Source organism: Marmota flaviventris, chromosome 18 (assembly GCF_047511675.1).
Source record: "Marmota flaviventris isolate mMarFla1 chromosome 18, mMarFla1.hap1, whole genome shotgun sequence".
Taxonomy (NCBI): Eukaryota; Metazoa; Chordata; class Mammalia; order Rodentia; family Sciuridae; genus Marmota; species Marmota flaviventris.
The window spans coordinates 55,370,117-55,394,201 of record NC_092515.1 but is presented as its reverse complement, the minus strand read 5'-3'; the positions used below and the strand labels follow the sequence as shown (position 1 = coordinate 55,394,201).

Sequence of the window (24,085 nt, the reverse complement as noted above, 5' to 3'; positions counted from 1 at the left end):
ACCTGCCTTAGGTGCTTTGCTCCTCCACGCCCTCCAGGAGGTTCCACTCCAGCTAGGGCTCAGCCTGGAGTACTGCAGGCAGGCGTCCACTAAGGGCTTGTGATGTCACAGTATTGATCCTTCTTCTGGCCAACGTTTGTCGAGTACTTATTATATGCCAGGGACCATGCTTTTTGCTTTAAAAACATCTTATTTGGCCTTCTCAGTGCGCCTAACAATGAAACAGCATCATGATCACTCTTTGATAGATGAGAAAACACTCTTAAGAAGAGAAAGGTTACCCGACCCCCCACCAAAGAACTTGTCCCCAAGAATCATGTGGCCTGCTGTCTCCTGAAGGGGTCCTGGGCACTGGTCCCATGAAGCTGAGCATGTGCACCTGAGGTGGCCAGGTGGGGTCCCGTGGATAGTCCCCGTCACAGGATGATCTCAGCCTGTCTTCCTAGAGCAGTGTTTCTATTCACTGTCTGGCAAATGAGAATGTCATTTGTACACTTACATGAACACACATACTCTGAGTAAAACGTATACTCCCCGGGTGGTTTTAAGATAAATCCTGGAGGCTTTGGAAGACTACTTCAAGGGGTGCCAGCCCTCTAACAGCATGTGTGTTCCCTGTAGCAGAAGAGGCCAGGAAGTCTAGAGAAGGGAGGTGACCCCCAAGTCTCTGAGCTGGCACTCAGAGAGCCAGTGTCTTTGGCCTCCAAATCCTGGGTGGTCCTTATCCCTGCCAGCCCCCCTACCACCAGTCGGTGGCAGCTGCCAAGACTGGGGGGCTTGGAGCAGAGCCCCCCACGCCTCCTTTCACAGACTCTATGCCCAAAATGTCCATCCTGCCCCTCCTGTCCCCGAGGATTGTGATCACGGCTGCATCATTAGCGCTCTCGAAAAGAACACGGTTTCCAGATCCACCTAACCGTGTTTGCAACGATTGCAGGGCCTGTTTGATAAATAATTGAAGAGGAGGCGCCTGACCTAGCGGCTGCGGGGGGCGAGGATGGGGCTGGGGGAGGAGGAGGACGCCCTGCCAGCGACAGGAAGAGTCATTTACAGTGGCAAGGAGGTAAGGAACTCTCTGACTCCCGGGGGGCCTGGGCGGCTCAGATGTTCCCTCCAATCCACGCTGATGCCTTCCTGCTCCGCCAAATCGACCTGAACAGCCCAGAGAGCTGCACGGCCGCACCTGTCAGCCCCAATCGGTGCTGCGGAAATTTTGTTAGGAAAATAGATGTACTGAGATTCAATTTTTCGATTGTCTGAAGGCTTAATTTAGTGACCTTGGAAAATGTCTCCTAGAGGTGAGAGAAGAAGCCAGGAATATATGGGGGGTGGGGGTGGGGGAAGGAGGAAGGGGTTTCCCTGGTAATAGGTAATTTGTTTACTCTCATTTCCAGGCCTCTTTGGAAAGCCATGAGAATAGTCAGATAGCGGCTATCATTTTCTTACAAAAGTCAGGTGGGTGAGAAGAAAGAGAGAGAATGAGAAACCCCTGGCCATAATGTACTACTTTCCTAAGAGCAATAGGCTTTTAAGATACTAAATGTGCATTTGTGTATGTGTTTATATGTATACATCTCTCCATATGTGTATATATTTATATATTATGAAAAATCTGAGACTCTACAAAAGGAAAGAAAATACTATAATGACACCATACAGCTGTCATCCAGATATAAATCGGCCTGGGAAGTTGGCAGGGCCCTTTCTTCGCCATCTTGTTCCCCAACTGCCCCACCCCAGTCCTCATGTCCTCTCACCCCTGCTGACCACGCATGCCGGGGGGAACTGGAGGTGTCTGCATTACTTTAATGCTGAGCTTTGCTCCAGATGTAACCCAGGCACCACCAGCATCATTTGACAAAACCACGCAGGGGCGAGGCCAGTAGGAGGGGAGCTCTGTGGTTGGCAGTTCTGATCCTGGCTCCAGACCTCACTTGCCATGGGGCCCAGGGACATTATCAACCTGAGTCTTGGTTTCCTTAGGCTGTGGGGGTGGAGAGTGGGGGGTACAACTCGTAGGCATGAATGAGTCATGATCCCGGAACTCTGGCACAGAATCTGGTAGAGGCAAAGGGAAGGGGGTGATGGCTACGTGTGTTTCAAGTTGACTTGCAGAAGTGCCCATGTCTTGATTAGACATGATTTCTTGGTGGTCTCTAGGGGTGTTCTGGGTTGAGATTGAAACAGGCTGCCCCCCTCAGTGCGGGTGGGGCTCCTCCAACCTTTTGAAGGCCTGAATAAAACAAAAGCTGAGAAAGGAAGGATGCCCCCCACCTCAGCTGGGACAGTGGTGTCCTCCCGACTTTGGACATGGAGAGTGTCTGTGGGCTCTGCAGACCATCAAATGCAGATCCTGGACTTCTCGGCTTTTGTAGTCATGTGAGCCAATTCCTTAAATCTAAACCTACATGATCTATAACAATATGGACACCTCTATCTCCCCTCTTTGTTCTGTTTCTCTGGATCCCTGACTAATACAGATGGTCGTTTTATACTTTTGCTGTCCGAATGACCTTTAAATCGGACCTTTAAATCGGATCTCTAGAAAATGCTCTGCCCCATGGATTGGTAAGCTATTTCTATAAGGAGCTAAATGGAAAATACTTGGGGGTGGCCGGCTTACTCTCTGTTGAAACTACCTAATTCTGCTATTATACCTTGGAAGTAGCCAAAGACAATAGGCAGGAATTTGGCAGAACCTTCTTCCAATAGCAGTTAATATCGAGAACCAGGCGGTTGGTGGATTTGGCTGTGGGCCATCCTCTGATACGGATCAACATTTCTCAAGATGTAACCCAGGCACCACCAGCATCAGAACCCCCATGATGCTGGTTAAACATGCAGATTCTAGGGTCACATCCTGGATCAAGTATTGGGATGGGAGCTGGGGTGGGGGGCAGGGGTGCTGAGGCAGCCATTTCTTTGAGGACCTCTGCTTGTCTGCATCAGAACCTGTGGTCCTCGGGAGGCCTGAGAGCCTGGGAAGATGAACCAAAGCCTCGAGTCCCGTCGGCTTGGAGGTGACTGGATCTCTCCCCACTCCTGACTGGTCTGAATGAGTGCCCAGGGTGCTGTGGACACTGTCGTCTCAGCTCACTGACTCCTGCAGGTCTTTTTGCTCTCTTCCTGGGCTCAGGACTTAGTCCACCGACAAACAGAATCCAGCCTCTGGAGGCTCAGAAGAGGGGACCGGGGAAGGGATCCAGAGAAAGAAGGCAAAAATGGAAAACTTTGGGGACAGAGGAGCAGGAGGGTGGTGGTGGGTAGTGAGAGAGCAGGAGCTCTTGCCCCCAGGGGCTTAGATGCGCCCCATCCCGCCATTGCACACACAGAGCCGGAGCTAAGCATCGCCTGAGGCACTCGAGGAGCCGTCTCCATCTTACTCTCACAGAAACCAACGAAGTAGATTCTCTGATGGTCCCTGTTTCTCCCTCATGCTCAACAGGGATTTTAACCCAAGCAGTTAGTCTGCAGAATATATAGGATGTTGATTCTCACACCACACATTTCTCACCACAGCACCATTAAGATGAGTCAGGTGAACCCTAGTTTAGTGAGGATCAGCTGCTTGGAAACCACACGGGATCCCCTCCCCTTGTACTGGAACACCGAGAGAGTCCCACTTCACAGCAACAACTAGCAAACCTAGTCCTGGTGCCGCTGGCTCCAAGCTCATTCCTGTGCGGGCCTGGAGCCTCACAGCAGCTGCTCCTCTAGCCCTGGACATAGAGCAACCCCCCCCCCCCAGCTCCTTGAGCCTCCCACCAGCCCTGGGCAGAATGGCAGGAAAGAGAGGCCAGGGGTTAAATCGCGGCTCTGTGACTCCCACCTGTGGCACTTGGGCAAATTCCCTCATCTCTATGATTTTTCACTTCCTCCATTACAAATAAGGAGAACCACTTCTACATTTTAGGACTAACACAGGGTGCACAGTGAATGAGAATTTTGAAATGCTGCTCAAAAGATGGCTATTTGAGTGGCTCCATTACATGGTCTCAAATTCAGTTAAGTCCCAAATTGCTCATTCATAAAATAGAAATAATAATAGTGCCCACTTTATAGGGTTGCAGAATTAGCAACAATGATGGTATCAGCAATGTTCCCTGCACATAACTGGCTTACAATACACCTCCATAACTAATAAAGGTCATATCATAGGGTATGGCACATAATGACAGCATTAATTATGTTAATTGTTAATATGTAAGTAGGTGCTACTGTTTGGCACACAGTAGAACACTCACCAATAAGATTGTTATAAATTAAATTAGCATATAGTTCTATATTAATGCTGGCTAAAACTGCCCCATGCAGTGCTGGGCACAGGGTGGCTATCCTATGGAATGTGGGTCACAACCATGGGGACAGCATCAGGACCCAAACCCGCACACGGCGGGCACCTCGGCAACCTCCATCCTCCCTGCTTCCTGCTTCTCTGGCCTCCTCCAGGGAGAAGGACGGTTTCTGTTGTGCATCCCACATTTCCAGGCCCTGGACTGACATCCATCAAAGGCCCTTCTCTCTGGAGGTGGCTCTTTGACTGTCATCCTCTTTGCCAGGGTGACAGGGAACAGCAGCCAGGCCTGGACTCCCCAGGCCCCATGGGTGGGGTGTTCAGATTAGATTAGCTGGCATCCCTCTGCCCTCCTGTCACTTGCTGCCTCCTGTCTGTTGGCACGGGTGTCATTAGGCCTGATGGCCCGAGGAGCTAACCCAGACACCAGGCTCCCAGTAGGCCAGGCCTGCAGCAATCTGCACCCAAGGACACCCAGCAGCCAATTCCCCTCCTGACCCGACACTCCCACTGCACCTCCATCCCTGGCCCTGTGAGCCAGCCCAGCCCCTCAGCCTCATCAATCCAGCACAAGCCCATTCCTAGCAAGGGGGCGCGTCCCGGGGCCTGCGATCACAGCAGTGGCTGGTGCACAGGTGTGGTTTCTCCTGCTTCCAAACCAAGTGCTTTCTGTCCTGGGGCCTCCCTGCTCTGAAATGGAGCCAGAGGTGTATTGGAGGAATGTGGGAGGAGAGGACAGTCCTAGGGAGAGAGAACACACCTGGTCTGTCAACCACACAGCGCCAGCTCCTCAGCATCCTCAGGGAGTGACATAACTGGGCCTTACTTTCCTCATCTGTGAAATGGGCAGGACCAGCATCTTCCCTCCAAAGGCTCCTCTGAGGTCACAGAGCCCAGCGCTTGGCCAGCGAGTCAGCTCTCAGGGCTCCGAGGGGTCAGCAGTTCAGCTCTTCCTCCAGCTCTCCTTTCTGTGGAGGCATGTGTGCTTTGCAGCTGGGGTGCAGCTGAGACGCTGCAGCCCCCAGAGGGTCCGGCTGGGGTCCTGGAAAGGACCATGGCTTTTTGACTAGAGAGAATGGGGATCAGATCCCCCAATAATGCCGTTTACCAGAGCTCTCCGACTTCCCTTCCACCATTAAACCACGGGGATGGGAGGAGGTGGGAAGTGGAGCATTTGAACCCAGCCAGCTGGTCCTGAGGAGGGAAGGAAATAACTTGTCCAAACCCTTCACCCCTTGTGTCTGGCCACAGTAACCAGGTGCTCCCTGGTTACTCCTCCAGCTAAAGAGAAAGGGAGAGGACAGTCGGGGAACACTGAGACGTCACACCCCTTCCCAGGGTCTGTGACGCTGGTCTGGGCCTCTGACCTCACACCATCCCTCCACTGTGCTCAGCGTGGTGGACTGAATGGTGGCCCTCCAAGATACATGTCCCACTTCAACTCCCTCCAACTTGTGAAAGTGACCCTAGAGGGAATTATGTCTTTATAGATATGATTAAGTGAAGAATCAAGATCTTGATCTGAAGAATCAACAGGGCAGGCCCTGAATCCAGAGACAAATGACCTCATAGAGAAAGAGAGGAAGGGACAGAAGAGGAGGCCATGTGACCATGCAGACAGATTCTGGAGTAGGATGCGGCCATAAGCCCAGGATTCCCAGAGGCCACCAGAAATTGAAGGAAGCAAGGAATAGATTCTTGGCTGGAGCCTCCAGAGGGAGGGCAGCCCTCTTAACACCTTGATTTTGGACATCTGGACTCTAGAACCTTGAGAGAATTAGTTCTCTTGTTCTAAGTCCCTAAGTCTGCAGTAACTTGTTATGGCAGCTGTAGGCAGTGACTGCTCTAGGATTCAGGATCTGGACCCGCAGGAGATACTCATGTTTGCCGCAAAACTGAAGGCAGCATCACAAACCAAATAATATTTCACTACAATAATATGGTGGATTTTTCTCTTTTTACATGTCAAGATGAATATGTTAAGATCTATGATGAGCAAAACACCAGCTTGGAGTAAGGCCACGATCTCACGTCCTCACCCTGATCCCAGCCCTGCTGTGATTCAAGTCAGCTGCCTGCTCCCCGTTCCCCCAAATGGCCCAGAGATAGATAATCCTGGTTTACTCAGCTGGGGACCCAGAGGGTCATGAGTGAGGTCTGCATGGGGCTCCTCTGAGACTCCTGGCTGAGGGCTGGGCCATCCTGAGCTGCAGGGACCCTGCTTTCCTGGCCCGTCCTACAGAAGCAGCCGGTGCAGTAGGAAGAAACTGCTGGATTTGGGAACCTCAGTCCTGCTCTGTGACCTCCCTGGGTGTCAGCTGTCTCATCTTTTAAGTGGGACTGATGGGCGCCTTATCAGGAGCTCAGGAGGACCACCTCACTCCTGGTCTGTCCGGTGAGGACAAGCTTAGAGAGAACACAAAGGGCCCTTAGATTCCAGTTATCACACTGCCCTCCCGCTGCTGTTCACCACTGGAAACAACAACAACAACAAATAAAAACAAAAGCAACTAAAAATTGCTGCCACAGGAAATGCGTGACCGCGTCTCTCTACCTCTTCAGTTCGCATCCAAAGCGCCTGCGACCCCCAATGCTTTGCTAGTCTTTCCCTTGCACCCAGAGCCTGGTCTGATATACAGCAGGTGCATAATAAATACTGACCCAAGGAGTGATTTGGGCTTGGATGAATGAATGAGGAAATGGATTTCTAGATTTGATGAACTAACCTTGTAAAGGACCCTGGGCTGACTCCAGTAAATCAATCAATCACACAATTGGGTCAATAAAAGTTCTGTCCTCATTGGTCATTTTGTTATCATTAGAAAAACTGTCCATAAGTAGAATTAAACATTTGGATGTGTCTGTGGGTAAGAGTGGACTGTCCATCAAAATATTAAATTGAAGTTGAAATCCCAGTGACTCCTGAGGCTGAGGCAGGAAGAGCCCAAGTTCAAGGCCAGTCTCAGCAACTGCACGAGACCCTCCCTAAGCAATTTTGAGAGATCTTGTCTCAAAACAAAAAAATAAAAATGACTGGTGATGTGGTTCAGTGGTTAAGCATCTGTGGGTTCCATCCCCAGTATCCCAAATAAATAGATAAATAAATAGGACTGGGGATGTGGTTCAGTGGTAAAGTTTAATCCTCAGTACCAAAAATAAAAAATAAAAAAAATTTTGAAAATAATTTTTAACCTTTACATAATTCTAAAGATTGTTTAAAAGCAAACAGATTTTTTAAAAACTCTTATTTCAAAGTTTCAATGAATAAAAAGTAAAACCAAATGAAATGCTAGAAAATAAATTTAAAAAATTGGATCTGAAGGCCAGAAAGCTACAGTGAAGAAGTGCAGAAGTTCAGGGTGTCCAGTCCTCCCTCAGGGCCACAGGCCAGCTGCACTAGGCCAGCCTTAAACACACCTGGGCACAGACATGTGCGTGCGTTCAGATAAACTCCTTGGCACGGGGCCACATCTGTTTTCCCAAACCATGTCTGTCACACCCCAGGTGAGGCTGTTATTAAACATTTGTTGAATGAATGGAACGGCTCTAGATTGCTGTGATTAGGCAGACAGGTGACCGCTCTCTGTCCATAGCGCCTGGAGATGAGGGTCACCACGGTGACCGTCCAGGCAGCGATGGCTCCCATTTTTCTGCTTTAGGAACACCTGCCTCTTATTCCAACTTGGAATGGTGGGAGGCATGCAGCCCTACACCCCTTCATTCACACAGGCGCTGATACAATCAGTGAGCCCCTCCCCAGCCGCGGCCCAGCCGCCCCAGTTGTAGAATGCAAACATCTGGCGGCATCATTAAGGCGTTTCTATACAGCGCCACCCGAGGCCTGACCCTGGGACCATTTCCACCATTAGATTTGAATGACCTCAGCAGCAGGGCTGAAAGGCCCGAGTATTAATTCACAGAACCACAAGCTCAATTTAAGATTTAATTTGAGATAACGAAGAGCGACTGAAAGTGTATTCAAACTTCGCAGCGTGCAGTGAAAGGCCTCTCCCTGTTTCTCAAGTTGAATATGAATCCAGGATTTCTTTAACAGATTTATTCACAAATTTACCAACAACGTGAGGGCCCCTTTGCCTAGTCCCCCACTTGGCTTCTTAACAGAGTCTTTTGGGGATGTCTTAGTTAGTAACCCTTTCTTCCCCTTCCTGATTTACAAAAGGCTGCCCTGTAAGGATTGCCTTCCAATTAGATGACATTCCTGAAGAGGAAACAGGCTTCCCGAGGCGTCTCCCCCAGTGTCCCGTTCCCCTGGACTCCTTCTTCAATATTTCTGTCTGTGGAGTAGTGGCGGTGATGGTGAAGCATGCAACTCGGCCCTGCAGCGGGACTCTGCAGAAGAAAGTGTTGGAAGGAACCAAAAGCACGTGCTGCCTGTTTGGAACACTGTGCCTCTGGGTTCTAGTGAATATCTAGACTCTGAAGATTTTTATTCCTAAAACACTCCAAACTCTGATGGGAGGTGGGGATTTTAGTTGGTTCAAGCAGCCCTCCAGACTTCAGAGAGTTTGTTTTGATATCTAAAATTCCTGCTGAAGCTTGGTTTGGACTGATGGTTTCCTTTGGATTGAGGAGTCTGAATCTGTGCTGCTATTTACTGAGCACCTATTTTGTGCCCGGCACCATGCTGCATAGTGTTTTCTGCAGAGGCCAGAACTCAGGGTTACACATGGGAAAGAACACTCGAGCTATCAACTCAGCAATTCACATCAAAACTCACAGGGGCCCACTGCTGTTCTTGTTTCCTTAGCAGTTAGACATAAGCGGCTAGGGGACTGTGGGTCATCGAGCACCCTGAGAGCCTAAGGCATTGCCAGGCACATTGTAGTTGTCACGGGAATGGAGAGACTGCAAGAAGAAAGTAAACAGTAAGAAAAACATCTTACTTACATTAGTTTGTTCCTTCTCTATTGTTGGGTCATCATTGCCATTTTATTAACACTGGTGCCAAATGAAGAAGAAAAAAAAAATAAGTGCCCACTCCATCTCAGAATGCACAGGCCCAACGTTGAGTTCTACACTCACTGATGCCAAGGCCTAAACTCAGAATCCTCACCAGCAATGCCACAGAGATAGCTCTGTGGGTGGCCTGACTGCCAAGCTCGGCTCATTTCACCCAGGAACCTGATGCGGGTGAGAGGACAGAGAAAGGAGGGTGAGCCGCCAAGGCTGGCTGGTGGGCTGGGACTCAGGAGGAGACCCAGGGCCTTAAGGAAATGAACAGCGGAGCGCAGTGGGCCAAGTCCAGACCCAGGAGCTTCACCAACACGATTTCACTGAGTTTGCAAAAACAGACTTCCACTCTAGGGCTGAGCCCACCGAGGAGCAGAGAGATTAAGTGACTTCCCCAGGAACCATCCGCTAAGGAACCAGGATGTGAGCCAGCCTTCCCCAGCCTGCTCTTAACCCACACACATAACCTCCACTTCATACCTCCTCTCTCCAGGTTAATGGATTTCTGCCAATATTCTCACCTACACTTAAACAACCTTCGGAGTTAAGTAGCACTGGCTCCATTTCAGGGAAGAGAAGACAGAAGCCCCAGATGGTTACTGACTTGATCAGGAAGCGAGTTCTGGGGGAGGAGACGGCCAGCGCTAAGCCCCACTTCTCCCTCCGCCCACTCTGCCTTCGCCCTCTTCCTTTCACAGGTGCAAACTCAAGGACACATCCTAAGGCATGCTCTGCACCATGAACTTCCCCTCCGAGTCACCTTGCTGGAAAGCCCAATGAGAACACTGCTCATTTCCAGGGAGAACTTGTAATGAGAACCCCTGGGGTGATCTCAGAGGGGAGCGAGCACCCCAGGGGTACAGGAAGGCTTAGACCCAGACGAGGTCCTGGGATTTCAAGTGGAAACCTGAGAAGGCAGAGATAGCTCTTCTGAGCATGGCCAGTTCGCCTACACACCAGACTCATCCACGGCGCCCACGAGTGCGGGACTCGACTTAACAGGGGCTCAACTTGAACTACTTGTTGACATAATTAGTCCTGGCTCCAAGCAAGAGGTTCTGTAGCCAACTTGGCGTGGGATCCTGAGTTTTGATTGGCAAATTTGAAGCAAAGTTCAGCCAAGTTCTATATCTATTTTGTAGCGTGCCGTATGCACATCTAGAGGGGCCAAGTCTTCCGATAGATTTCCAGTTTTATGGTGGTTGGTAGCTGAAGATATTAGCTTTTTAAGGAGACAAATGCTTCTGGCAGGCCCATCTGCACTAGGGATAGGAGAAATGCCTTCGGGTTCCTCCAAAAATTAATGTAATAAGATGCATTAATCAGAATTCTATCAAATCTCTACACTTGGCCTGGGCTTACGAGGCAATACTTTGAAATTGCAGTTGGCTAAGCTTTCTTATTCTCTGAGAATGGGGGAAAAAATAGAACAGAGCGCATGTTTAAGAAAAACTGGCAACAGGAAAAAGGTTTAAGCAACTTTTAATTCCTTAGCTCCACTGGGGACTGCTGAGGGTTACAGAAGATGTGACCTTTGTATTTCCACAAACTTACTTCAGACTGTGGGATCAGGAACAGTTGGTGAGATCCTGAGCCAACATGGGGCTGGTGTGGGCAATGGCTCAGGCCTAAGGCATTTACTTGTTCATTTTGTCTAATAATAACTTCCTTCAGGACTTGCGGTGGGGTCTCAGCCATTTCTTGCCTTCAGATGTTGGTAACCAAGGTGAAAAGATGCACTGGAAGCTGAAGACGAGCTCATGGTCCGGAAGGACTTCTGACTTGAAGATGATCTCCTCCAGGAACCAAGAGATAGGGAGTCACACAATTAGCATGAATGCTGCCTCCTTCACAGTGACAGTGCTCTTTGAGATGACACTATGCATTTTAAAGTGACATAGCAATGCCCCAAACATCGCACTGCCATTTGGTCATGCTTTTAACATGACATAGCTACATCTGTATTTACTATTAAAACTCAGTACCCAGGAGATGCATTTTTTTTTTTTTTAAAGACAAAGGGCCAAGCTTTGGTGGAAACACTTTTCCCCCTTGTATCAAAAAAAAAAAAAAAAAAAAGTGGCTCCTTCTTGTCTGGTAGGCTTCAGTAATTGGCAGGATTTTGAGTAAGCTCTTTTAAGAGCTCTCCGTTTCTATTTTCACATTAAACACACTTGCAATATCTATTAAAAGCACAAATACTGAGGAACACACCAAGACTATCAATGAGCTTACATCTGGAGCCTTCGAGAAGTCAGGAGAAGTGGAGAGAATATTTGTGCGGTTTTATTTCTTGGGACTCAAACGTTGAAAGGGAAAAGGTTACCCTCTGGACTCCTATACCTGCTCTGTGTCAGGGGACTTTGACATCACCTCTGCATCTGAGGGTTTATCAGAAGGGGTCAAGTTCAGGGTTTGACTGAAACAACAAGCCCTGGACTTTGCCTTCGTTTCCAGGAGCGTTTATTGATATGCTGGAGCCTGGGAGAGCCCAGGGGGGAGACAGATATTTCTGCCATGTTTTGGCTGGGACCTCTCAGCTTTACAGTCCCAGGATGACTGAGCAGCACAGCAGAAAGGACACACAAGGTCACCTGGGAACATCTGAGAGAGAGCAGGGCCACTGAGCAGGTTGGGGAGAGAGCCTCGGGCCCTGAAGATACCTTGGAAATCATTCTCAAGGTCACATTCGGACAGACAGCACCAGGTATGTGAGCGTGGACCCGCAGGCAGCCGGGCAGCAAGACAAGGGCCACTGAAGCACTGGCAGAGGGTCTGCGTGCAACTGCCCTTGGCCTCAGACAGACTCACTGCACTTCCAAAGCTCTTTCACTTCTTTCCAAAAATCTTAAAAGGACAGGAAGGAAAAGAAGGATCAAAACCCAGGGGAAGAAAAGAGAGCTATAACTCAGCTGAAGTCTCTCCCAGAGCTTCCCCTGTTCCCATAAATGTGTGTTTTGGATGAAAGTTTGTGCACTGGGCAAGGAGAGGATCACAATCTGAGATTTCAAACTGTATCTGTTGGTCAGCATCCTGGCAAGAGGCCGACAGTACACTCAAAACGGGTAATGCGAGCAGCATTTAATAGAGCCACTGTTTTCAGGGATCCCTGCAGGGTTTAAGGAATCTGGAGGCTTGAGGCAGTGTCCTGGGGTTAACAGCAGGGACCCATCTGCCCTTGCCAGCTGCATGGAGGGGACCTGGTACAGAGGGAGGGGCTTCACCCTACCCTGAAGGGAGCATGTCTGGGCACTGAGTAGCCTGACCTTGTTTTGCTCAGAATTCCAGTTGGCATGGACTATTGCTCAATCCAACCTGAGAAAGAGAGGGCAAGAGAGCCCATTGAAGATGGGCCCCTGGGGCAGGGCTAGAGGCTAGAGATCTTGCGGTGCATAGATCCTACAGGGGGTTTGTGAAGATGCGTGAGCTCTAATGTTTTATACTGGCATCTCATGTCAGGAGGTATTTGAAGGCAGAACTTTTCCCAGAAAAGATGTGCTTTGGACACCCCTAGCCCAGACATACCCTCTGGCCCTTCCCAGGTCTAAGGTGGATGACTTCTTAGAAAGAGCAGGTGTAATTCACAAAACTATAAACGTGCGCGAAGGGCACTGGAGCTGTGTCCAGCCCTCGCTGTGCTCCTCTGGGCCTGTGCTGTGTGCAGAGCCAGCCTCGGAAACAGAGGCTTATTTAATTTTTTTTCAAGACAGGCCACCTTGGGGTAGTTTTATCTAACAGCAGGCATAACGGACCTAAGGCCTAGAGGAAACCTCTCCTAGTTTTTGAATATAGCTCATTTGAATGAACATGGACAAATGTGATTATTTTTTTCAAGAGTTTTAAGAAAAAGGAGACATTTCATGCGCAGGATAAAAAAGAAGAAGAGGAACAGGGCAAATAAAACTCCCGCAGGACGCATGCTCAGGGTCACCACGCGGAAGCCCGTTGTGCCGAGATTCTCTAGGACAAAGGGATAGAACAGCTTCTTGGAAAGGGAAGCAGAGGCCACGGCTGGGCACGGTCCTACTGTGAGGCGCTGGAGATCGGAGCCGGGGTGCCCGGTGCCAGGCAGTGTTAATAGTGCAGGTCTTCAAGCAAGAAGGTGAAAAGGAAAACTCACACAAGTCACAGCAGGTGTCGTAAACCCAGAGAGGTAAGATCGCCTGCAGGATTGGGGGTGGGGAGGCTGCCTCTGGAAGGTTCCGATCCTCCCCGTTTTCTAATGTAGATTAATGGCTTGCTCAGTCGAGCAGCCACAAACTTGCTAAATGTGCTGACCGCTTGAAATTAGCAAAGGTGGCGGCCAAGGAAGGAGGGAAGACATAAAACGAGCTGAATCCGAGTGGGCCTCACTCACTACGGCCTGAGATATGACAAACGAAATGAGCAGCGACAGAGAGCGCGCAACAAGTCTCGGGAGGCTGAAAACAAACCTAGGATGAGTTACAACTCCTCGCTCCATCTCGGAGGAGGGCTTGGCTGTGGGGATGAGACCTTGGGATCCCAACAGGTGCCTTCTGAAGACGCACACATGTTCTGGAGCTCGAGCACGCACACACGTGTCCCCATGAGCCTTCCTGCACACACGTGTGTTCCTGAAAGCCCCAGCGTGGGGGAACCACATGGGCGTAACTGCATCAATTTCTGATCAGGACAAAATGTGTTTCCCCGGAAGCAAGAGATGACCGTGGGCACTGGCACGACTCAGCCGGAGTGTGTTACTCCGTCCTGGCCACCACCCCCTAAGAGCATGAGTAGCCCATGCTTGAAAGGTATTAGGAAAAGCACCATAGCGCTGTGCACCTACAGCCTGCAGGGAAGGAAAGGGAAAGGAGCCCGAGGAAAAGGAATCAGAGGGAAGGTCTTGAGGGCCTCAGACATCTCCAGGAGCTGGGAGCCTCCCAGGCAAGTTCTCAGTGAAACCGCTAAGAACCAGGGGCAACGCTGCAGGTCAGTTGGATGTACTGAATGCTCTCTTCTTAAAAACTATCAATATGGAAAAAAAAAAAAAAAAAGATCTGCATGTAAACATAAAAAACCTCACATGTTAGTATTTTCCTAAAACTAGATGGAAATCAGAATTTAGCACAGATTTATCTTAATGGATTCTTTGGTTGTGTGTGAGACTCACAACAATATATTCTTATGTTTGATTTTAGTTTCCTATTTTTAAGACACATTCAAAATTAAATCAAAATCTTTTTAAAAAATGGGTAAGTTTAAGCAAAGTCATGTGAAATCATAAGTATCTTGTATCTCTTTTTTTTTGAAATTTTTAAATTTATAAAACATTCATTCATACAGCCTGTGGCCCACTATTACTGATTCTGGAATAGACAGGGCTTGGATACAATTTTGTTTCACAAATCTTTTCAAGAAGTTGTTTGAAGTTACATGGGGTCATGATACCTGCTATTCCAAATCTACATAAATACCGGGGTGTCCTCACTCAGTGACACGAAGAGATGGCCTGTGGCTGGGCACTGACACCTCTGTGAAGTCCACACTCACCGAGTGGGCACTGCTTTAACATCCCCCAGTCCCTTCAGTGTCACCCTGCCTCCTTTGAAACTTAGCAGAAAGTCGCCATGTTGGGACACTCAAAGGATACCCAGCTCCTTCATCTGTGGCCTGGGCTGGTGCCTGTTGTATGTTGGGCCCTTTGCTGGCTGGGGGCCTTGGGGTCCCCAAGATGATGAGACCCAGTCCTTTTAAAAAGCCCTTATAGTATAGGAGGGTAAATACGAACCTGGGCAAGGGCGATGGCTTTGATGAAGCGTATTGTGACATTTTATTGAATAAGCACTGCCTGTCAGGCACCACTCCTTTAAAAGCCCATTCACCCCTCAAAACCACCCCACCAGATAACTCTTATTATGGCCTCAAGTCAGAGAAGATGAAGGCTTACCAAGCCTAAGATGCTTCGGCAAGAGTTATGAACAGAATGCTTGTTTCCTCCAGAGTCCAAATGTTCAAGCCCTAGGACCAGTGTGAGGCGGTTAGGTTCATATGAAGGGTCCCCGTGAGGGAATTAATGTCCTCATGAGAAGAGAAAGGGACATCAGGGCTCGCTGAGCACCATGTGAAGACGGAGCAAGAACCTGGCTGTTTCTGAGCCAGGAAGAGGTTCCTCACCAGGAGCCCCATCTGCCCACGGCACCTGTGTCTTGGACTCACAGCCTCCAGAACCCTGAGAGATGCCTGTTGCTAAATTCACCCAGGCTCCAGCAGCCTGCGCTGAATGACTACACTCAGTACATATGGAGGCAAGGTTCAAAGCCAGCTGCCCTGAATCAGCCTCCCGGGACAGCTCTAAGATGGTGAGACCTGTGTCAGGAGCGTGTGGAACAAGTGATTAGCTGAGACGTCACCCATTCTGGTTGGCTGGTATCTACTATTACCAAAAAAAAATGGCAGTCACCCCACAGAGAGGCCAATGGCAAACAGATGCTTCTAACTCAGCCTTGGACGGCAAGGGGGTGAAGAGAGCTAGATGAGAGGCAGGTGTGCCCACAAGCAGCCCAGAGAAGAGAAGTCCAGGCAGAGGGCATATCTGAGCAATCGTGTGGAGGAGGAAAGAGCAGAATGCAGACGTTAGGTACCTGTAATCAGTTCTGACCCACTGTGAGAACTGGAGGAGGTGGATAGGAGAGCTTCAAGAGGAAGCTGAATTACCTGAGCATTAGTTTGCATCGAATCTAGGAACTATTAGATATTCAGTTGCAAGTGCTGCATCGAGTTTCCTTGGGGTCAGTTAACATTTATTAAGCACTCTAGATGGCCTCTGAGAGATTATAAAGTGAGCATGGGGTTTACGGTCTAACTGGAGGATTGGTAGCTGCAAAACCAAGAAAAATTGGTAGAAACAGATACACGTCAGCCTTAGGCTATTTGAAAACCTTTAAAATTCTCAGACATGTCTGAAGGCCACATTTATCAAACCCATGTAGACCCAGAGCGCCCACCCTTCCCTGTGGTCTCAGGCTCCTGATTCAAGCAAGATGACAACAATCTCTCTTTGGACTCCTGTCCCTGGGGTACCTCCAACACCAATTTTTCTAATATCATCCTCACTTTCTCCAAAGCTCATCTCCTGTGTTAGGCTGGGGCCTGGAGAAAAGGAGGATTTGCCACATGGAACTATAGCCAATAGTCAAAATCCCTGGAAAGGATTGGTGCTGAGTGTCTTATCCATACCTTTCTACTATGCTCTGTGTTTTGGGGGATGGGAGTGACCTGGATAGACTTCGTCAATGGGCTCTCTTGGTCTTCGGCTTCCAGTTAGATTAAGCCAATGGGAGACAAGAGCAAGAGGCCCAAGGTGGGCAGCTATGTTGCCCTGGTTCTCTCCTGGCAGGCTTGCATGGAGCTGGCGGTGACCCCCAACTAAGGTTCCATTGCCTCTCAAGATGGTCACCTCTATACCACACTGTCCTTCTTCAAGTCCCATCCTCAGGGGTCCAGGAACTGCTCCTCTCTCTCCCTTCCAGGTCAAGGAGTGGCACATCTTTGCTGTAACTCCCCTAGGGTGTTGTCCCCCGCACCCCGCTTCCACCTGGATAGCTGGCATCTTCCAAACCTCCTAATTAGAGTGTGCCCTGTTTCCTGTGGCACCTGGCATGTCTGCACAGCTTGAGAAGCAAGCAGAAGAACCCTGGACTCATGAACGACACTTGGTGTTCCCTAAAGTGATCGGGAGCTTTATGCATTTGAAAAGGGGAAAATTATAGGACGAAAGGAAAAAGAAAGTGAAGGTAGTGGATGTAGCGGTGCTGACTGAGGAACAAAACCTCGAGCTGGAAATTAATTAATAAGTAATACCAGAACTTTTCAAAGTGATTTGAAGTTTTCCTGATTGAAAAGGAGAACTGAAAGAGAGAGAGAGAAGGAAAAAAGAGAAAGAGAGAGAGGCACAGAGGGAAACAGAGACAGGGAGGGAGGGAAGAGAACAGTAGACAGAGTGAATACACACAGTGAGAAGTCCCAAGTGGAATTCTAGAGACACAAATGCACTAGCAGATCTAATTCCCAAAAGTGATTTACCGAACCCAGAGAGCCTGTGGCCCACGGAGAGGACAGAGAATCACGAATTCATCAGCAATCGTGGAATTCTTTAAAATGTGCACTGTGTACGTGCACGTCCACATAGCTACACGTTTGGTCTGTCGCAACTCAGAATGTCAAGCACAGTGATTTTTCCAGACTGAGTTGCTGAAAACCGCCTGCAATTCAGAACCAGAGAGCAGCCGGTGGCCATGGCACTGGGTGCTGCTCCCTTTCCTTGGCAAAACTCCCCAACACAGAGCAAGTGACTGAAAACCAGAGAAGCCCCTGACGTGTCATAAGTTCCCCGAATACCAGAACCCGTGCTCTGCCGGCCACTTTCTACGTGTCTGAGTGCCTAAATCCACCTGGCGTTGCTGTCTCTGCTGGCACTAGGACAACATGGCCGAGTGCTTGTGTCTGGATCTTGTGCCATCATTTGTCTTTTTCTCCTATGTAGTTTTTTTGCCCCCTGCATAAGATTTGTCTCCAAAAAAAAGGTGCTAGTAGAGTTACTCCTTCAGAGGGGAGCAGGTCGACTGTACAGTCCTACCTCCTTCCACCCCTGACACTGCAGCCCATGCAAGCAGACTCAGTGATCAGAGCTGGACGTCCTGTTCGCATGTCAGAGGGACAATTCTCCAGTGCCACAGAATTGATGGAGCCCCACATGGTGTCACTGAGAAATGCCTTGCCAGGTTCTGACTATTGATTTATTTTGCCAACAATAAATAGGCTTTCAAGAGTGCCAGATGATACAGGGGGTTCCCATGGCACTTCTTGGGATATTTTCTACCCAGATATGCCATATTTGATGGCTTTTTCCAACCTGCCAGCATGTTGTCACTCACAAAGGTGAAAAACAACTGTGGCTGTGTGCGTGCCACAAACTTGGGCTCACTGTACAAGGCCAGCCTTGTGACGGCAGAATCTGATGTTCCCAGGGCACACTCCCCTTAACAGATGGGGGGGGGGGTTGCTGTCAGTGAGCTGGGAATTACACTGGGTTCTGATAGGAGTTTCTGGAGGCTGGCAGCACCAAGGCAGCAGGCGTCCACTGCTCTGGAGAAGAGAACTAGAGGCCTAACGGGACTGTGGAGGTTCCTCTTCCCCTGGACCCGCTGGTTTTGGGCTCTGGAAATCTGCATAAGGGTTGGGAGGTTGCCAGAAAGCAACGGAATGGAGATCACCGTGCTTCCCTCTGCAGGGAAACACGTTCTGAGTATTTTTCTGGAGCTGTGGGATTTGCCAGATGGACAGGACACCAAGAGTCCCTGGAGGAGAACTCACCTGGAGGGGAGCGAGGACTGTGAAAGAAGAGTCCTCTCCAGGGAAGAGGGACCATGAAAGGACAGGTGTGACTGAGCTATCATACGTGGTGGTCACACCTTGGAAAGACCCACCCAAGAGCTTGCCCGAGCTCAGACAGAGAGCGCTCTGATGCACAGTGCACATGACCGTCCTCTTCTTTCTCTCGTCTTTCCCAACACATCTTCAGCAGCACAGGAAGCCCAGGCAGCCTCATATGCAACCCCTACTTCTTTTTCTAGAAGCAGGAATGGCCCATGGTTCCAAGCCAAAAGTACTTTTAAAAAACCTAATTTTTTTTTTAAATTTTTTATTGTGGGAAGGGAGAGCAGCTAGCTTCTGTTCTTAAGCTGCAAGTCAAGAAGTGATTTTATTTTATTTGTACCCATCAGGGAAGCAAATTATACCAAGTACAATTTTTTTTTATTCAAACAATGTTTTTGTTTTTTCCTTCCTAGAATACTACAATGGATTTTAAAGTTTCATTTGGCTTGGCTTTGGTCCCTGTTTCCTCTTGAAAAAATTGATATGTAAAAGGATTCTACTCAGAGCCCCACTGCAAGTGATAAGACACATGCTAAAGAAAGTCACCTAGGAGAAGATATAGGACACTTTCTCATGGGACTTGAGATACCCTCCACGAAGGGTGCTCACCAACATCTCTCGTCTGCAGGGCTTACCATCCACAGCTCCTTAGTTAAAGTTAGTTTGAAGCCTGCCACCTTGGGGGGGGGGGGCATAAAACTCACAATGATAATTCACAGGTCCTGAGAGTTCTCTTAAGTACGTTTAGATCAAGTGAATGACATTTCCCTCTAACAGGAGCCTTGGCTAGTGGCCTAACAGGAATTTGATGGCTTCACCAAGCCATGCAACTATGTTACATATATTCAAATGAAACACAAGCTCTGCAGTTGATGGACAGACATGAAACAGCTGTGTGGGCTGGTGGTCAAGATCCCACACCAGGACACTGGGAAAATTAGACACTTTAAACCTCAGTTTACTCATCTTCGAGGTGGAATATTAATGCGGACTACTCAGGTCGAGTGTGAGGTTTTACCGGGATAAGTGTTTGGCTTATGTAGGAAGCTAGAGATGAGGGCTGATTTTTTTTCTGTTGGGAGTTGCATTTCAACCAAGGAAGTATTGATGAAGAGACCTTTGCTACCCACACCCACGAGGAACTCCCAGCTGGTTATGGACTGTCCTAGAATATGAACGTCCTTCTGCGGCATCAGTAATTCATAGACATCTGCACTTTTAGGAACCATGAACTTAGTAAACACATGTTGATCAAATGCCACTATGAATTTAGTAACACTCTAAAAGGAATTTCCATTTTTGCATGCCATAACATCATTTTCCCACATCTTTATGTACATGCAAGACTTATTATTTATCTGATCTAGGAAATGATACTTGCAGCATGTTGAGGCTGAAGAAGCCTTACAGGAACCACTGGGTTGCAAAGGAATCCACAGTATGGAGGGCTGAAGTTCTGTTATTAGGAAGGACCAGTGGTTTGGGTCCTGGCTCAAAAGAACGGAGGTTTATAGGATTTGGAGGCGATTATGATCCTTAGGCCAACTTCCATGGGTGCTAAAATTGTATGTGTGGGGGTGTTACTGCAGGTCCAAGTTGGTTACGCCTAGGCCCTAGAAGGTTCTCCAAAGGGGATGTCTTTGGGCTAACAGGACTCTGGGGAAAGATGGGACATTTGAACAAATTGACTTTAATTGTGGAACAAACATGGGAAAAAAAGAGAGAGAGAGAGGGAGAGGGAGGGAGGGGGGAGAGAAAACCAATCTCTAAAGTAATTAAACTGTCCAATTAAACTTTCTGCAAACTGGGAAGGTTCCATATCTGTGCTACTCGTGTGTAGCAACTGAGCACTTGAAACAGGGCTAGTCCATGCAACTGAAGAGGTGACTCTTATGAAATTTCATGCATATTAATCCATTTACATTTGGACAGCCACGCGTGGCTAGTGGCTGCCATATTGCTCCCAAGTTCGCTCCAGCCTGTTAGGAGAGCTTCTGATGATGTCACAGTAGGTAGTTCCCTCTTTCCGAGAATCAGCTGGTACCTATTAAAGGCAGGAACTCTTCAATCTAAGGAAATAATTCTTTCCAGAAGCCATAAAATGTTCTTAGATGAAATTAAGTTGCTTTATCTTATGGCACCTTGCTTTTGCCACATTTGAATCAGGTTTTAGCCACTGCCATTAATTAGGAGCAGTGTCGAAGCAAAAACATTTAAAATAAACCTGGGCCCTGGATGTTAAAGCTGTCATTTTTTACATGGCCTCATGATTCAACGATTAATGGACCTTAAAACAATCATAAAACATCAAGGCCCTCTCTCAGGCTTAGAAGAACAAGAATAGTTTCACTTCCATTCTAGTCGTCTTGTTTTAAATTCATTGGGTGTCACTGGGCTCTGTAAACACTTTTAAGTATTTTGACATTGTGCTATGAGACGCTGTTAATCTGTTTCCTCCCTGACCTTCATTGGCCATCAGCATCTTGAGACTTAGTGGAAAATGTATGGAAAACAGCAAGGATGTACCCAGTGACATCGATTAGGACACAATAAACCTAAATAATAGCTATATTGTGCAGATTCCGATTCAATAAATGAACTCACCAAAAACTAAGCATCTAGTTCATGCCAGGTACTTGGCAGGTACTTGCATATAGATCATGCTTTGTTTGTATAATCTGCAGCATAAACATTTGGGGTCTGTGTTTGTGTCCCCCATTTAATAGATGAGCACACTGAGGCCTGACCATGAGGTTAGTAAGTGGCAGAGGTGGAATTCAAAACCATATTTTCTGATTCCCTCTGAAACAACCTTTCTTTTCCAGGATACCCCTGCAGGATATTAACCTTTTGGTGAAGGCGGGTGGCAGCCTGCATATTTCAAAAGTGGATAGGGCAATGTTTCCAGTCCCATATTCTCTTCCAGAACTCTCTTGTTGCCCCATTAAGAGGTGGAGTCTGTTTCCTCCCCTGTAAACCCAAGCAGGTCTTTGTGACTACCTGGACAAACAGAATGCCAAAACATCAGGACTACATAATTTCTGCAGCTAGGTCACAGGAGGCAATGCAGAGAGGCTGCCATATTGTGAGGAAGCCAAATTACATGGAGACAAAGTACAGGAGCCCAGGGGGGAACCCCCAACAAAGGCCTCAGCCACAGTCAGCATCAGCCCCCCGACGTGTGAGTAGACAGTCCTCAGATGCTCTCAGCCCCCAGCTTTCAAGCTGCCTCCACTGATGCTGATTGGCACAAACAAACTACTCCTGAACAACCTTTCTGAAGCTCCAGATTCATAAATAAGAGAAAAGTTGCTGTTTTAATGCACGAAATTTGGGGTGGTTTGTTATGCAGCAGTTGTTACTGGAACACAGTCAGACTTTAATGAAACTCTACAGAAATAGGCAAATGCCTTAATTCCCTCATCAAAGATGTCCAGTGGTTAGATGATGGGTTCCTGCAGAAGAAATCCAGGGAGGAAAAAGATAAAGATTTTGGCTGTAGGGAAACACTGAGAATTTGGAAAGCTTATTATGTCAGGGAATTAAATGGAACATTTGAAGGAGAAGAAAACAGAGTGCCTAATGAATATACCACAAAGTTCAGATTTATGGGATTGTACATTTATTGCTTTGACTGTTAAGATCTATCTAGAGTCTCCAGTGGCTTTGGACTAATTCACGAGTTTGGCTCTAAAAGATTTCCTGACTAAGTGGATTCTCCATTTCTGTCTCTTGGGCGTATAGGGTGGCACTGGAGTTATTCCACAATGTTCAGAGGATGAGAAAAAGTTCTTGACGTGCTTGAGAGGGTCCCCAAAGACAGGACATCTTACTCCCCCTTTTCACAGTTCCTGGCACTTTTTCTGGCAGTTTGGGGAAGAACCAGAAGAAAAGCCGGATATCCTAATGGAGACACAGCCACTCTAACAGTTTAAAGGAGGTTGGTGCAGGGTGGCAGTGACTTCTATTTGGCACTCATTCACAGGCTTCACCATAATGAGGAGTGGTTATATCCTAGCAGTGAACAGCCTAACAATCCAATGTGGAGCTCGCCCTTGCCTACCCAGGTGACCCCGGTCCCCGTCATCTTGTGTTCCACTGTCCCAAAGCACTGGGAAATGCATCAGGTCTCCCTCAAATACACTTTCCTTTCTTGGTTCAAGTCCCTTTGCTTACCTTGAGCATTTCATAGTCTAATTCTCCAATTTTGTCAGTGATATTCTTAACTTTATTTATATGACACATATTTTTATTTTTAAGATGTGTTACAAATATCAGACGAAAAAGGCATCTTGCATGAGCTTCCTAAACACAGATGAGAGGCATCCATAGGCATGAGGAGTAATATTTAAGTCTTTCAGGAGCTGTTACTTTTAAAGAAATTTAGATTAATTGGGCTGCTTTTAAAACCTGTGATGCTGCCACGGTTACATCCTTAGAATCACAAAATGCCTAAGGTATAAACAGGATTTTTTTTCCCTTTTTATTGATGGCTGTGAATTTTCTCTGCACACCTGTACTATCAAGGTAACTTTTGCCATAAACAGCATTTTAAAATTATCACATAAAAAACTATCAAGCACTAAATTAGAAAAAAACAGAAATTCGAAAGTGATAGTTAAATTTATGAAGCAATTCTGCTACACTCAAAGGCTCATTGCTTGACATGTAAAAAAATTTTGAGCTGCATGTAAGACCTGGGTATGAATTTCTCTCCAGTGGGGGAACCACAATCCTCACCAGGCTCCCAATGAGAGGAACAAGCAGAACAGAGGCGCTGCGGATGTGCCCTTGTTTGCATGACTAATGGAGATAATATTAAAAATCTTTCTCATCATTTCAATTCTTTCATTTTTTATTTTTTTTTTTATTTGGCTGAGTGCCTTTTTTGCTACCTCCAAGAGCTGTTAATTTTGTTCGCTGCTGAGCAAAAGTCAAAGTCAGAGTCTAAACAGCTTGTAATGAGTTTTCAATGGCCCATCTCAATGAAATTGAGGGCAAAGACCAGCGGGCTCAGGCAGTGTCAGCCCTCAGAATTTATTAGCGAGGGCACATTGTGTGCAGGGGCAGGCGCAGAGGAGGGACTGAAGTTCCCAGGCTCTTCCAGATGAGCCCAGCCCTTATTAAAAACTGGTGACAGCCACAGGTCACACACTCGCAGGTCTATTTGCTGCCAAGCTCCAGGCGGCAGGTCGTACCTGATCTGGATTGGAGGGAGCAGTCACCTAGAGGAAAGCAGGGCGTCCATGCACAGTGACACAGTTGTTCCCATTCTCCCATCCCATCCTCAATCAGGGAAGAAGGAGGTGCTCCTTGGTTCCTCCAAGATGGCCCCAAGCCATCCCCCTCACTCCCACCACAGCCTTCATCTGGTGCTGGTGATTTGGGCACAGTGGAGCAGTATGCGAGGTTTGAATTCTGAGT

At 47.9% G+C, this 24,085-nt stretch overlaps 1 protein-coding gene across 3 annotated transcripts in view; it reads right to left on the bottom strand.

The window, feature by feature from the left end:
* The window catches only part of Wwox (WW domain containing oxidoreductase), an 881,439-nt gene that overhangs the window by 306,447 nt on the left and 550,907 nt on the right, over positions 1-24,085 (bottom strand). For 2 of the 3 annotated variants that reach the window (XM_071604445.1, XM_027932969.2), the window contains one exon: positions 10,730-11,061. The exons of the other annotated variant lie outside the window; for it this stretch is intronic. In XM_071604445.1, the coding sequence (XP_071460546.1) occupies positions 10,956-11,061 (106 nt within the window). In that variant the 3' untranslated portion in view covers positions 10,730-10,955. Of the gene's footprint in view, positions 1-10,729; positions 11,062-24,085 lie in introns of those variants that run through there. 3 annotated transcript variants of the gene reach the window in all.